This window comes from Coffea eugenioides, chromosome 9, assembly GCF_003713205.1.
Source record: "Coffea eugenioides isolate CCC68of chromosome 9, Ceug_1.0, whole genome shotgun sequence".
NCBI lineage: Eukaryota > Viridiplantae > Streptophyta > Magnoliopsida > Gentianales > Rubiaceae > Coffea > Coffea eugenioides.
In genome coordinates this window covers 40,778,712-40,795,400 of record NC_040043.1, presented here as the reverse complement: position 1 = coordinate 40,795,400, position 16,689 = coordinate 40,778,712, and the positions used below count along the sequence as shown (strand labels likewise).

General features: G+C 34.2%; 1 protein-coding gene across 1 annotated transcript; it reads right to left on the bottom strand.

Moving 5' to 3' along the window:
- Positions 1–359: 359 nt before the first annotated feature.
- On the bottom strand, positions 360–3,586 carry LOC113783699 (nitrate regulatory gene2 protein-like). The gene is made up of 4 exons (XM_027329903.1): positions 2,987–3,586; positions 1,958–2,178; positions 1,645–1,868; positions 360–1,549 (listed from the first exon to the last, which is right to left on the bottom strand). Exons 1-4 carry the CDS (start codon positions 3,450–3,452, stop codon positions 712–714), a joined length of 1,749 nt encoding a protein of 582 aa, XP_027185704.1. The 5' UTR covers positions 3,453–3,586; the 3' UTR covers positions 360–711.
- Between the last annotated feature and the right edge of the window lie 13,103 nt (positions 3,587–16,689).

The following is a 16,689-nucleotide window of genomic DNA, read 5'->3' as shown; positions in this document are numbered from 1 at the left end:
AATCGTCAAATAATAGTGCTCCTATAGTCAATACTGGTGACCAAACCACTGAACCAAAACTCAGTAACTATAAAAAATGGACTAAATCTCTCTTTAAACTGTAAGTCGAAGATTCGAATCCCACCTGCAATGAAAAAGTTCTAAAAGAGATGTCAGAGCACCCCTTTAGTTTAGTCTAAGTCTATATACTTGCCATACTGCACCTCCTATTCTTGCATCGTACGTAGGTACCATTCCCAGGACACAGCTCGGAATACCTATGAATATCAAAAGTAAACTATAACTAATATGGGGATATATTCAATTCTTAACCATCTTCTTACCCTTTGTAAAATGAGACTATTTTACAAATTCGACCACATACTCCAGTCCTCCAAAGTTGCGGGAACATGTAGACACATGGGCTGCCCACCCAATCTCCCAGCTTACATGGATTTTTCGCCCATAGAGATGTGAGAATGAGGAAATAGGCTACAAACTTTGGCAACAGAACATCTACAAGGCAGGAGGGAAACTCCCAGTGCCCCCTACTTCCAAGTACAAACACAACTAAGAGCATCTCAGCGAGCTGCTTAGACGCATTCCCAGTGTACAATACCCTTCAATCGGGCGTTCAGCCTAAAAGAATTCAAAATGAAAGGAACGGGGAAAAAGAATAAGAAGAAAGCCCGAGCCATGTCAGTCACAGCATCTCCACTTCATTTTGCGAGGTCACCTTTTGCCATCTTCAAGTTGGGAGCCTTCGGAATACGACGCGCTGCTGAATTTCTCAGCATCGTGACTGCTGCTTGATAGATCATTAAACATTTTCAATGTAAACTTGGAAAACTCGGTCATAGACTCGAACACTCTGCCAAAACCTGTCTGAAATCCATTCAACGTTATCCTTTGAGTTTCTTGCATGCAGTTCTGGTGGTTTTCCTTTTCCATGTCAACTTTTTCCCTGAAGTTGTCCAATAAATCCTTCCTCTCTTTAAAGTACTCAGCTCCACGATCACTCTCCAGATCCAATTTATGATCTGTTAACTTTAATTCATGAAATTTATTCTCAGCCTTCTGAAATACAAGAATCTTTCTATCTAGTTCTTTAGACAGGCTATCAACTTTCCTTTTCTGTTGCTGTTCCTCTCCCTGCTGAACCCACAGAGCTCTAATATCCTTTTCACAGCTTCTTAAGGCAGAGCCAACATCCTTGTCAGGCAATTTGTCCAGGGAAGCTAACCAATCACGGCAAATGGTGAGAAGAGGTGGTCCATTTTCTCGACATGGTGGAGCAGAAATTCTGCTTCTCGAATAGAATTCAACTTCAGGGACAACAAACTTTGAAATCCAGTCATGCAGTGCTTCAACGTATGCCTTCTGGGATGCAACATATTCGGTAAAGCATGTCCGCCAATTCCGAAGCTCAGCACCAAGCTGCAGAGTTGAAAGCCGGTGAGAATCATTGCAGAACTTTCCAAATGTAGGACATTTGAAAGTTTTCACTTCAAACATGATCTTATTCTGGATTTCATGGGATTCCAACATGGTTTTCCAGCACCTCATCATGCTGCAGCAAAGTAAAACACTTTCAGCAAACCAGGTGACAATATTAGTAAGCGTATCAGGTAATCTTCCTTCTTTCACTCCAGAATACCTCCTTACCCTTGAAGCAGTTCCATAATTTGGGGCTGGAGCTCCTCGTCCCTGAGTTTCTCAATTCTTTGGGATATGGTTTCAGCACTTCGAATTGCAACAAGGATCCTGCTATACAAATCTTTCACTGCTGCTCTTGTTTTATCTACAGTGGCCCCTTCAACTCCTCTGGCATCTTGGTTTCTTAGTTGATTGCATTTCCTCTCATATAGTTTCCTAGTGTTGTCCCCAGCCTGAGGGCAAACAAATTTCAGGTCAAATGCTATAAACTAAATGGGAAGAGAATAAGGACGAAAGTTATGGCAAGAACTAGATCATCTACCTTAACTTCTTCATAGAGCTTCTTCTCCCAAGCATATATCCTTCCCAATGTCAGCGAATGGCTTCCAGAATCCATTCCTCCATAATCATCAAAAAGATCATTCTTGAATTCAGTCCATGTCAAACAGTTTTTGGAACTCGACGCTACAAGACTCTTACATGATGAAGAACGAGAAGAAGTGGATCGCCAAGTTATAGCCTGGATCATTTTTGTTGAGTTCTCTGATCCACACAAGAAATGAATCAATTGCATCATTGGCAACTGGAAGTAAAACTTGCAATCTTTAAATATGCAAATCAGAAATGAATGAAAAAAATGCCAAAAAAAAAACTGAAAAAGAAAACTCATCATGCCATACATGAACTCAGCCTTATCAGAAAAGAATTCAGTACTCCAACATCTGAAATTAATTGCCATTTCCATGGCAAGTAAAGGACATTTCTGTAACAATCTCCCTGGGTTATTTATCTTTCATTGTTATTTATCTTTTACAGTACATTTCCGTAACAAGGATGAAACTTGCAAAAGACATGCAATCTATACTGGGTTGCGATAGAAGAGAGTGAATGTGCCCCATAACAATCTCACTGTGAACTATTACCAGTTCTTTTGCTGTCAAAATAAAAAGGCGCAAAGGTGATGCAGGGTATTTGTAAATGTTAACAGAAGCATGCTACACATTCTTACTTAAAGGGGGACAATGTAGAGCCCCACCAGACATACAGAAAGAACAATACGTAGTGATAAACACGACTAAAGCACTCTGAAGCCAAATGTAACTTTCCAAGGTAAGCGAGAAAAAATTTACAGCAGCACATTAGGACTTGGAGGTCATACCACCTCATCATCTCCAAGTCTCTGAAGCAAAAATTAATGATTCAAGAAAAATGTAATGATATACTTTTAGTATGTTAACCAAGTAAACGAAAGTTGACGGCTAACACATCATTACAATCGAAAAGAGCACACAGGACACATGCGTCTATAATTTAGTTGGTTGAAAAGAAGGACGGAAGAAAAAGTTTATACCTTTTATCTCCTCCAAGTTAGATTGCAGCTGGACCCTATTGACCTCTAACATTCTAGACAATTCCTTGCCAGAATCGTAAGCTCTAATAAAATGGTCTTCAATATCCTGAAGAGCTTCCAACAACTCTCTCCCTCTCACAGGCGTGTCAATGACAGTTAAGCCCTTTTGCTCCACCTGGCTCACATTACTATCATTCACTGCCTTGGCAACCTCAACCCTGCTGCTTTCCTCATGATGCCGCCCACCCAATTTCTCTTCTACCACTACTGCATTACTTTCTTCCTCAAATCTTTCCCCTTCTTCTTCCAATTCGGGAATTCCTTCTCGCTCCCTAACAACCCTCAAATCCTCCTCAGATATCCGATTATACCCATTTATTATCTCTGGCCTAACGCTAGTAAAAGGGTTAAAAAAATCCCAACCAAAATCTCTATGTGGAGAGGGCATTGATTGAGGCATTTCCATGTAAAAATACCCACAAGAGGGCGGTTCTTCTTTCTCCACTCTTTCTTCTCTTTCCTCCTCTGAAGAGTCTGATGCAGTTGAAGACTCACATGACTCACAGGTAAGAGCTTCCTTGGTTGGTTCCGATGGTGTTTGCTGAAGGAACAGGGGGTTGGAGACCACATTTTCTGGGGGAGGAGAAGGTGGAGTAGGAGGTGGAAAAGTGATCATAAATGGAGAAGCAGGAGAAGAATGGCGAGCAACAAAGAGCCTAATAGCTGCTGAGACACCATAGAGTGCTTGACAGTATCTATAATGTGCATCTGCCAGAGCATATCTTCTCTCTACAGCCAACTTCAGCTGGTGCTTTCTATCTCTGCATATGGACACTACTTCCTCTTCCTCTTCTAACCTGGAAGCCACACACCCCATTTCTCTCCTGTTTACGAGAAAATATCGGGGAAATGCGTATATCTAAAAGACGGTAAAGAAAAGGTGGAGTCTTGGAGCAATGTGGGTCGAAAAACTTTGGATTTTCAGCGAAATAAGGGAAAAAAGGTTGCCTTTTAGGGAAGGTTTAGACCAGCCCACTTTCCATCTGGAAGTCGAAAGATGGTTCCGGCCAAAAAAATAGGTTCTTGAACATGGTCGCAGATCAGCCCACATTGAGCCATTTCAGACCTGGGAGACGAAGGGGAAAAAAGTTCGGTTTTTTCTTCTGTAAACAAGGAAGGCGGTCACTGGTCACTAGTCTCACACACACACACACACATGCATTACATATCACACACAGACACGCACAAAAACAGAGATTCTGCACAAAAAAAAAAGGAGGTGGTCGCACAGTCAGAGAAAGAGAGGGACCTGTCGCTAGTCACAACAAACAGGAAGGGATGGAGGGGATATTTTCTTTTACTACCAATTTCATCTTCTCTTTTCAACTTTTGTTCTGCAGGTAAAAAATTATGATAAACAAAGGGATACTGTTGAAGAAGTTCCTAGTACTATTATAGATGAAGGCTTAGACACTGGGAATTTTCTGGTAATAAAAAGTAATCTAATTGGTTACAAACACTTGAGAAAGAGAAAAAAATAGAGAGAGAATCAAGGGAGAAGGTAGGAAGGTTGAGGGGGGCTTGGGGCTCGAGGAAGTAGAGATGATGGTGATTCTTGTGTCTAGCAAAATGTTTGTTATTGGTGGTGTTGTACTTCTCCTGGTTGTTGTTGTAGTCGTAGGCCCGTTTGTGATGAATTTTTTGGTTGTTTATTTAAAATTTAATTATAAATTATTATAAAAATTATAAAAAATTTAAAATATATAAATTTTTTAATATTTTTAAAAAATTAAAATTATTATAATTAAAATTATTAAAAAATTTATAACAGATAAATTTAATCAAAAACTTGCTTACCAAACAATGTCATAGTTTATTTGACAAAAAAAAAAAAAACAACAATGCCGTAGTTTGTAGCTGTACAACCCGAGCGATTGGTGCTAATTTTATTTTATTTTTTTGATTGACGAGAGAAAAATATAAAAGGTAACTGCCAAAATTTAGCAGAGATTTTTAGAGGGAGACAGATAGGCTGATGAGTGCGAGTGTGAGAGAAAAGAGGAGTCAAACATGGTTTAATGCTGGTAAAAGGGTGGTAATGTCTTTTCACTCACTAAAGACTTGAGAGTTGAGAAAGATGGTGTGGTGGGGCTTTAGTTTAGGAATTACTAGTACGACAACTTAATCTTTTTTTTTTCCTTTTGGGGGCACTTTAAGTGTCTGGAAACTTGTAATCTAGTGGCTAATCTTGCAATTATGGGGGTGTAATGGTTGTTTGTTTGTTCCTGATTGTCAGTTTGTCCTTTGTTGGTGGGGCTAATTGTAGAATGAACTGACCAGATTCAGAGTGAGTTATATAAAGGGAGAGAACAATAATCTTTTCAATTTTTATGAATTGAAATCCGCATTAGCTGCCCTTTTTTTTATCTATTCTTTTTTTGAGATCATTAGCTGCTTATTACTGACAACTTGGAAACTCAATTGTTGCCAAGTAGCAAGACATTTAGATGCGTGCTTAGGAACGAACAATGGGTCCAGCGTTTTAACCTTGCGCGTTTGTTTGGATTGCTTCATATTTCCTCAATTTTATTTGCTTACATCATCTTTACAATTTCCAATACACCTTTTTATCTTCCCAATATCTTTTTATCTCACATACATCACATCACAAAAAGTGCTACAGTAAAAATATCTCAAATAATCCCAAATAACTTACAATCCAAACAGATGTGTTCGTATTAATTCGAGAGATAGAGAAAGAACGGTTGATATATATATAAGGATCCGAAACCTAATAATTTAACTTTTTATATCAAAGTTGAGTTCCTGACTTACATATTAAATTTTTCAATGAGTTCTCTCGAACTGTTGCTCCCTAACAGAGAATTTGATTTCTATCTCAAAATTAACTATTTCTCCCTAACAAAGAGTTCTATTTCTATATCAATATTATAAATTTTATCGCAACTTGATAGGTCAGCAGACAGTTCTGCAACAAAAAATAGAATCCAAACTAATCTCATTAATATTAGTTGCCTTTGAAATAGGCTAATTCCTTAAAATATACGCATAAAAAAAAATTATCCGTCAAATGCACGTCTGACTGAAGGGCTTTCTTATTCTATACTCAGCACGGCCGAATCACAAAAAAATCTACCCGGTCAACATCCAATTTGGGCTGAGCATTTGTGTCAGCGGACGTGCTGACTGGGCACGTCCGCACCTGACACAAACAGGTTTAGGATTGTGTCAGGTGTGCTGACACAAAGGTCTCTCGCACAACATTTAAAAAAAAAAAAGTTTTAGGCTTTAGGATTTTTAGAGTTAGGGTACTTTAATTTGGTACTTTAAAATTTGGTACTTTAATTTTCAAATTAACCTGATTAAACTAAATTTTAATCATAATCCTAAATATACTTCATTTCATTAATATTTAAAATAAATACATTAACCTAACCTCATGATTCATGTCCCTAGATGCCTTTTCCACATGTATTATTATTAAATTATTATTAAATGCATAATAGTTGTTAATTAACGAACGATTCATGTATTCTAATAAACAGGAATTAATTATTATAATCGCTTTGTGATTGTGATTGGCATACATAATAATACAACCAATTCAGATAATTATTTTTTCGAGACAACATTTTTGCATCTATATTTTTACTATATTTTAACTACATTTTTAACTATATTTTGGATAATTATTTTAACTATATTTTTACCTTGCACGCAGCATATATGATATCTTACAAAAGTCCTATTACGTACATGAATTATTCATCTACATCAATATCAATCCAAAATTTTTTTTATTAATATTTGCAGATTACTTCATTTTTTTATGCAATCCAAAAATTTCTTATGTTTAGTTAATTAATATATTTTATGCATGTAAAAAGCAATAATTTTAATTAGATATTTCTAGTATTCCTATATGAATTATATTACATAGTAATTCGCCAAAAATTATACGATTAAACAATAAGTCGTAGTCGACAACATTGTATCACTATATACACTAGTTAACTCTTTTTTAACACTTCAATATTGTAAAATTATAAATAAATTATCACACCTTACATTAACTATTAATTAATAAACTATAACAACAACACACAATGCAGAAAACAAGTTTAATTAATGTCATTTTATGACAGTATAATATAACATGTAAATACATAAATAATTAACATAATATAAATAATTACCATAATTATTTAACATGTTTAATTAACATAATATAAATAATTAACATAATTATTTAACATGTTTAATTAACATAATATAAATAATTAACATAATTACTTAACATGTTTAATTAACATAATACAAATTAATATTATTATCCACCATTCAATCTCAATTTTTTAAAAATTAACTAATCAAGGTGACGAAGCACAGATGAACCTGATGGAGCTGCCTGAGTATACTTTCTGCAACCTATCAAAATTAACGAACAGAAGTTGTACTACTACCACCCTATTAAATAAAGTTTCGGCCAACAAATTTTTTCAAGCCTTCATCGTCTCTGTCTCCAGCAAAACTGACTAGCCACGGGCTGCTTTCAACGACTCCGCACCTGACAGAAGGAACGAAGCCAAGCAGTGGCTGCTTTCACCGAATCCGAAGCCAAACTGAAGGAACGAATGCAAGCAGGAGGAGGAGCTGCTATGCTATACATGAGACAGAGAAAGCGAGAACAGCGAGACGTGCCCAGTCAGCACGTCCGCTGACACAAATGCTCAGCCCAAATTGGATGTTGATCGGGTAGATTTTTTTGTGATTCGGTCCGTATAGAATAAGAAAGCACCTCATTCAGACGTGCATTTGACGGATAATTTTTTTTTATACGTATATTTTAAGGAATTAGCCTTTGAAATAGAATCAGATTCCCCTTTCTTCCCCTCTTATAATAGAACAGGACTTAAAAAAAAAAAAAGGTACGTACTCGTGTTGTACCTGCACGTCTAGAATCATTAAAATCTCCGAGGTGTCAATGGGGGCATCCTACCTTTCATCTTTAGACTCCTCGTGTGAAAACTAGGATAAAGTGACCATTTTAATGTGAGAATCGAATGAATGGATATTGGTACGGCATATTTTTAAACGGTTATTTACTTAAATGGCGTATCATGTAAATAAGAGTAATCCCGGATTATGATGATGTAAAACTATTAAGGAATTAATGTTGAAACTTTCTAGTTTTTTAATGGTTTTCTTGATTATTTCACCATGTGTACTGTGAAGTACACAAAAAATTTTCCTACCTTTCATTGCATTAATAGTCGCTATTCTTTTTTTTTTTAGGCAATGAGCACTCCCTGTTTGTAAAGTTATAATTAAAATAAAAGGTCGGTCTACTTGGATCGAAAATATTTAAATATTTTTTCTATTGATCATTGTATCACTTTGGGTGTGATGTAATGGAAATAATAGAGGTTTCACTCTACTTTGTACCCTTCAATTATATTTCCAACAGTAGTATTGAGTATAATTTATACCACTTCAATTCCTAAAGTATAAAATGTGTCTTGCTTCGGTCAATGATTTTATTTAATTGGGACAATATTTTTTTGGGACTAAACTATCTTATTTTAAGGTGTAGTTGAAGAGTGTAAAGTAAAATTAATTCGAAATAATATAAAACTAATTGAAAAACATGCTTAGTGAAAAAAAAACCTTTTTAGAAAATCACATATCCAACACACGACATTTTATCTTTGCGCATGAGTTGAACATTAATAGGATCTCATTAATCAGCGACAATTCCTATTCGCAAATGCCAATTTTATTTGATTTGATTGCCCCCCGTGGTTAGCTCGACTGGGACTAATCGCCTGTAGTTACAGCAAGATCTCAGGTTCGACCCTCACGTGCTACCGTTGTTGGGTATCTTTGGGGCAAAGCTCTGCCCAACCTGGGGGGATTAGCCTCCAGACATGAAAAAAAAAAGCCAATTTGATTATTTTATATTCTATTGATTTTTCTTAAAATAAATAATCAAATCCTAGCAGGACTAATCAGCTGTACAAGACCTACTATTCTTCTCCAAACATTTGGCTTCTATTTTTTTTAGTTTTATTTGTGTTTTAATCGGATGAGGCCTCATTTGATCATGAAAGTCCCCCATTCAACACTCATTAGAATATAAATTAGGTATTAAATTTTTAAAAAGATAAAGTTAATTAAAGAATGTATATAAATATAAAAAATAGTAATAATTTTTAGTTCACGCATTCATATGATGAGTTGTGTGTGATTTAGGTATACAACCGTGTAGCCATTAAACACTCATAATACCTTTATAGGGGAGTAGTTAACTGTACGCTAGGTCTATAAATCGAATCAACTAGTTTGGTACTTGATTTGAACTCGACTTGAACCAAACTCATTTATATTTGTTTGTTTAGGTATCAATTCAAACTTGAAAATGATTTTAAATTTGAAAATATTAACAAACCAATCACGATCTTCACATTGTCCAACTCGATTTGTTCAAAACATATAAAGTAAGTAAATTTTATAAAAATATACCTATAGTTTTCTTTTTGTATATTGCTTATCTTATAAAATAGCAAGCATATAATACTCGTCTCTTGAATAAGTATAATTAATTTTAATCACATCTTTAATTCATTGTAATAGATTTTTTGAATAGTCATAATTGACTTTAATCACATCTCTAATTTATTGTAATAGATTTCTTAAATGTCATAGAGCAAAATTAAGGGAAAAAAAGCAATAAATTAAGGTGAAAATCTCTATATAATACAACATGAAATTTCAAGCCAAACCAAATTTTGATTATATGTGCTTGAACTCGATATTTTGATAACCAAACCAAGTTTTTTGTGAACATGCATTTGAAATTTCGAACTAATCTCAATCAATTTCTTTAAAAAAACAAGTCAAATTCAAACATTTCTTTTAATTTTCAAACCAATCCTGAAACACACTTCTATCCAGTTAGTTGAAACTTGTTTTCAACCCTACTGTAAATTGTGTATGATTTAGGTGTATTAATGGGTAACCAATAAACACTCATGATACATAGAATCTGAACTTGATTAGGTATCCATTGTCGAAAAGGAGCCAAGTAGGTCAAGGGATCATATCCGCACCTTATGCATTCCCCAACTCACTTAAGATGAGTAAGTTGGAAAGGACTTTATTGACTCCTAATAATTTTACCTGTTGTGGCCATAAAGGTATGTATGAAACAGCTATAACCAACAACACAAGGATTTTATTTTATTATTATTATTTTTTAAGATCACAAGGAATTGAAACTCAAAGTACTAAAAATGTTTACTTAGTGGATGATGCATGAAATGAATTTACTGAATTCTCTTCTCCTCGTGAGAACTTAGTATAAGATGGAGGGACAATTTCAGAAACCTCTCCTGAGCTTTTTGACAGTCTCACTGCCATCCCCTAAGGTTTTTAAAATATTAGAAACTTCCCTTGTCAGGTCATTGGGGTCTAATTGTTACATCAATCACAGAAAAATTACTTAATTATCACATAACTGAGGAGATATTTTGCAATTATGTTTACATGATTAGTTAAATTGTTATTAACTATGTTTAACAAAAATAATGACATATAGGCACATTTTTGTGATTGATAATTTATGTGCGTGAATAAAAACAATAATTAAGAGTTTAGTGATTTTTGTGGAATAAGAGAAATAGAGATTCTTTAAGCATATCTAAGGATTTAGGAAATTTGAAGAGGAAATTTGCTCTCAAAATTTTGGTGATTGTGACAATCTCAAGATCAGTCTATAAGATTTTTTTGCTCTTAAATTTTGGAAATTTTTATTATTTGATTGCAGATGTTAAGGTAATTATTAATAGCCATGCTTAATAGTGACCATACAAATGAAAACGAATAGCTTAGATCAAACAAAAAATGAAAAATATGACATTTATATAGCTTGTATTATGTTCTACTATATAATGTGCTCCATTTGATGATTGGTATACAATTATAGTGTTTTTTTCTTTTTTATCCTAATTGTTACTTTTTATTGTCATGGAAAACAGGTGTTATATGAAATATAGATAAAAATTGTTAGTTGTATGCTACTAAATTGAAAAACCTTTTAATGATAACAAATTTTTTTCTTGTTTGTGATTATTCAATGAATGGTCTTTTTTAAATCGAAATGTTGGCTGTAACAGAATTTACATGTTTTGTTTTTCTTGTAGCAAATTATGCAACTGATTTGTTATAATAGATATAAAGTATAATATTACACCTGAAATATGTAGATGAAACTTTGAGTTGTTAAACTTATTATAGAGTTAGAAAGTTAATCTTTTGTTTATGCTCTATGAATGTAGTAATAGTTACAAAATCTTGAAATTGAAACCTTACTTTTGCAAAGCAATTTCACTTACACCCCATCGCATTTGATAAAATTTAAAATATATATATTGTTCATAATAAATTAACTAGCTAATACAAAATTTGAGGGTAGTTATAGAATCAAATTATTTTATCTCTTCTAATACCAAATAGATATTTATTTTTGTATTTGAATTGGACTGATTTGTTACTAGCTAATTAGTTATAGGGGAGATTTCCACAATTTTGAAAACCTCAGAGGATGGCAGTGAAACTGTTAGAAACATCAAGGAAGGTTTCTGAAATTATCCCTAAGATGGACACGGGATCTTTTGACGCAAAACGGGAAACTCATGATCTTACATTTAGTCAATCAGGGACTAACGCGTGTCCATATACGGGTGCACAAATCACAAGAATTGATGATATTACCACCAAAAGAGTAAAGACTAAAGAGTTGTGCTTTGGGGGGGGGGGGGTTGGAAGGGGCTTCCCGTCCCACATCGAAAGATCGTGGGACATTAATCTCTGAATTTAAGGTTCGTAAGTGCTCAGTTCTGTCACCAATTGATTGAATCGAGTTACTTTGTGATTTCTCCTTAAATTGTTCTTTGGACCGTTCTTTGATGTCTGCCTGATTGTTGACTGTACCTGTGTGCGTGCGTTCTTAACTCTTGTGAGAAAAAAAAGAGTAAAGACTAAAGAGACACTACTAATTTTTTTTAAAAAATAATAATAATAAATAAAGAGACACTAATAAGGCACGGGCTGGGTTTTATTAACTAGGCGATTGGGCCATACACTAATAATGCCTCATAGATTGACAGACACCCATTAGCTTTTATGAATCCCCACAGTAATAATCATGGGTAAGCGGGCCTAGTCTATGGTCAGAACAATCTAATTGACTTCAATTTTGTCAGAAAAACCTCGTTGATTAGTCAGAAAACTACAACATAATACCGCACTAATTACTCTTGCCTTGATTACTGAGTGATTAGTCTTGTCTGGGGAGTATGCCTGACAATCAAAATAAACTAGTTGTATTGCGGTGTGACTGAAGCCCCCGCGTAATAGATGTCTAAAAACTCCTTTTACTGAAAAAAAAAAAGAAGTCTAAAACTCCGACAAGAAATTTGCAATATTGAAATCTCCTTCCAACCTGATTATTTTTCTTTTTGGGGGGCTCACAAAAGGAAAAACACCTTTGAGCTCTAATCTTCATCTCTTAGATAATATTTACCATCTTTTAGATAATATTTACGACCCTACGAAAATGTGCATGCCTTAAACAGCTAGATCTAACTCATAAAATAAGAGAACAAATATAAACCTAAAGATGTAATCGAATCGAGTCAAGTTCGAGTATTCGATAGTAGAGAGGTATTGCTTGAGCTTAAATTCGAACGAGTAGCAGAAATAAAATTAGAACTCAAACTAGAAGAATGGTTTGAAAACTCAAGATCGACTCGATTATGCTCGATTTTCTTACGAGTATGATCAAGCTCGAGTACTTGACTCGACTAAAAGAATAATTCTGATAATTTATACAATTTTCAAATCTAAAAGAGTAAAATAGTAATAACTAAATATATAATTTTTAATTAATTACTTTGTACTGGATAAGTCTCGACAAGCCATCGGATTTGAAAAATCAATGCTCGAATTCAACTTGAATAATTATCGAAGTACTCGTGCTTGACAAAATTGAGTGTGAGTCATGATTTTGACACAAGTAACTCGATTCAATTACATTTCTATATAGACCTATATAAATTGTCTTTTGTCATGACTAACGATCGCACTTACAATCATTCTCACCTTATCATCCCACCCAACTCTTTCCCCTATAACAAGATTCAACACACCCGCGGCGGGGTGAAGAGGATTCATTGCTTTCTTCACGAAACATATACCTTACATATGTGAGTACCAAGTCTATACGAGTTATTATTAAAACCCAAAAGGAGAGGGGGGGGTACTTCTGCCGAGAAAATCGGCAAAAGTAACCTACTTGTTACATCAAGAACCTTAGATGAGGTGAAAGAGTACGACACATCCTGCACGGATCCAAGCACCCATCAAAATGATTGAGGTTTGTAAAGTTAAGATGTTGTGATAAAATAACGGGATAATTTCAGAAACCTCCTTGAGGTTTCTGACACTTTCACTGACATCCCCTGAGGTTCTCAAAATTTCACTTACCTCCCTTGCTTTTGATTTTGTGGTAACAATCCAGTCCAAATCAGATTAAAATATTATTTTCATGTGTGAGAAGGTATTTTTATTCCATAGCTACCCTTTGCAGAAGTTGTATTAGTAGAAGATTCAAAGAAGAATAAATGATTTGGACTAATTAGTAAAGTTGAGGGGGGGTAAGTGCAATACAAAAAATTGCATGCACCAGATGTGCCATGCAACAGTTATTTGGCAGATTTTGCAACGGCTAGCTGCAAATTGCAACGGCCAGAAGGTTTGCTGTTTCAGTAGCAATAGCATATAAAGCAAAGCAACTTAACTACCTCTGAGGTTTCAAGCTATTAACATTCTTTGCTACTAATTTGGAGTGATAACAAGTGCATTTGCTGTGCTACAATTAGAGCTCTGAGTAAAAAGTTTTAGCTGCAACCATGGCCTCTTCAAGCCATAGGGGAGAATCATGGAATTCACCTACATCTTTCTCCATTAAAAACAGGTTTTGCCGCTGTAATCGCAAAGCAACCGTAATGATATCAGAGAGTGAAAGGAATCCAGACAAGTTGTATTTCTATTGAGAAATTTCCAACTTTGTGATGAATTTTAAAAAAATTCTACAAAAGGGGTGATTTTGGGTTTAATTTCCGTCAGGGGTGTCTTCGCATTTGTGAATTTCACAAATGCGAGCTTACAAGAGCTCGCATTCGTGGAATGCGAGCTCTGGTTATTGAGCTCGCATTCCACGAATGCGAGCTCTTCTCAATTTTTTTTTTTCCTTTTTTAAGAGCTAGGGAATTATTTCTAGGAAGCAAATGCGAGCTCTTATCTTTTTTATTTTGGTATTTTTTGAGAGGTAGGGAATTATTTGCAGAAAGCTTCTAATTTTTGTTTTAAAAAATGTTGCAAATATTTAAAATTTTGCAAATAGCTCGCATTTGTTAAATTTGACCTGCAAAAATTGTATTTAACTTTTTTGTTAGATTTCGCATTTATAAGTATGACTTGTAGAAAATTAGATTCAAATTTAGATGTATTAGGGTTTTAAAAATATTATATAAGTGATAAAAATTTTATAAATTGTAAAAATAAAATCAAACTGCTTGGATAATTAAATGTTATATTTGCATAAGAAATAATACAATAATCATAATAATGATAATACAATAATATTGGTGTAATAAAACTGCCATTAATTTAAATATTTACTTATAATGCCCAAAGAGCCTAATTACCAATTTTTTCTTCTCGCGCTCAAATATAACATTAACCCGCATGCGAGCTAACCTTGAAATAGAAAAAACACAGAATCCCGCTTGCGGGTTTCAGGAGTATTCGGATATTCTCATATGCACCTATGCAAATCGAACCAACCGGATATCTTATCCGTATCCCATTTTTTTAAATAAAAATCTTATAAATTTGAAAAATAAAATCAAATTTAGATGTATTAGGGTTTTAAAAATATTATATAAGTGATAAAAATTTTATAAATTGTAAAAATAAAATCAAACTGCTTGGATAATTAAATGTTATATTTGCATAAGAAATAATACAATAATCATAATAATGATAATACAATAATATTGGTGTAATAAAACTGCCATTAATTTAAATATTTACTTATAATGCCCAAAGAGCCTAATTACCAATTTTTTCTTCTCGCGCTCAAATATAACATTAACCCGCATGCGAGCTAACCTTGAAATAGAAAAAACACAGAATCCCGCTTGCGGGTTTCAGGAGTATTCGGATATTCTCATATGCACCTATGCAAATCGAACCAACCGGATATCTTATCCGTATCCCATTTTTTTAAATAAAAATCTTATAAATTTGAAAAATAAAATCAAATTTAGATGTATTAGGGTTTTAAAAATATTATATAAGTGATAAAAATTTTATAAATTGTAAAAATAAAATCAAATTTAAATAATTAAATGTTATATTTGCATAAGAAATAATACAATAATCATAATAATGATAATACAATAATATTGGTGTAATAAAACTGCCATTAATTTAAATATTTACTTATAATGCCCAAAGAGCCTAATTACCAATTTTTTCTTCTCGCGCTCAAATATAACATTAACCCGCATGCGAGCTAACCTTGAAATAGAAAAAACACAGAATCCCGCTTGCGGGTTTCAACGTTATTCTGCGCTTCGTGTGTTTGCTTTTGTTTTGCTTTTGTCTTTTTTTTTCGAAATGGAGGGTTGGCGGTGGAGCTTAGTACGAGCTCGCATTCTGAGAATTGAGTTAAGTTAAGACATAATGATTAACTCAAAAATCCACTTAACAACCAAAATGAATGTTCAATATCAACATTTAGACAAAAGACAGAGGTGGAATTGAGCAACACTAGCAAAGGTGTCATGTAGCTTTTCGCAGCACCAGGAAAGGAAAGTTAAAGGAACAAATAAATTTGTACCTTTCCTGTTGTGTTTGCAACTATTTCAAAATAACAATTAATTATTCACTTTGTTGCCGCTACTCCAGTGCATATTAGGACCACTGGTTTGATCACAATTTCCTTTCCATTTTTGTTCTTGTTATTTCCTCTGTTTCTTTTCCTATATCCAGAATGTCGTATAAGACCACATATAAGTGATCTTATATGTGATCTTGTTATTTCCTCTTGTCAAATCACACCAGGCACAAAAAATGGCGCCAATATTGTAGCTCAATTGGCGCCTTACTCCCAAAATGACTGGATTAATTCATGTATCAGGAATCAAGTTTCTATTATTGTTGTTAAGCTTAATTAATCATATCAGATGCCATTATGTAACTAAACGGTAGTAATTAACCCCAACTACTTGGGATATATCTGTAATTTTGGCCCTGATGACGTCAGAAAAGGGGCCCAATTTTTTATCAAGGGAGGTAAGTGAAATTTTGAGAACCTCAGGGGATGTCAGTGAAAGTGTCAGAAACCTCAGGGGAGGTTTCTGAAATTATCCCTAAAATAACCACAGGATCAGCTCCCTGGAAATGGATTCATCCAAAGATAAGCCAAAAATCCAACTATCAGATATTTACCCAGTTGCTGCTCCATTAAGTCTTCAGGTTCCAGGACGCTCTGTACATGCCAAACCCAATATCTTCCATCCTGCCTTCATCGTTTTCATGGAGAAACATTCATA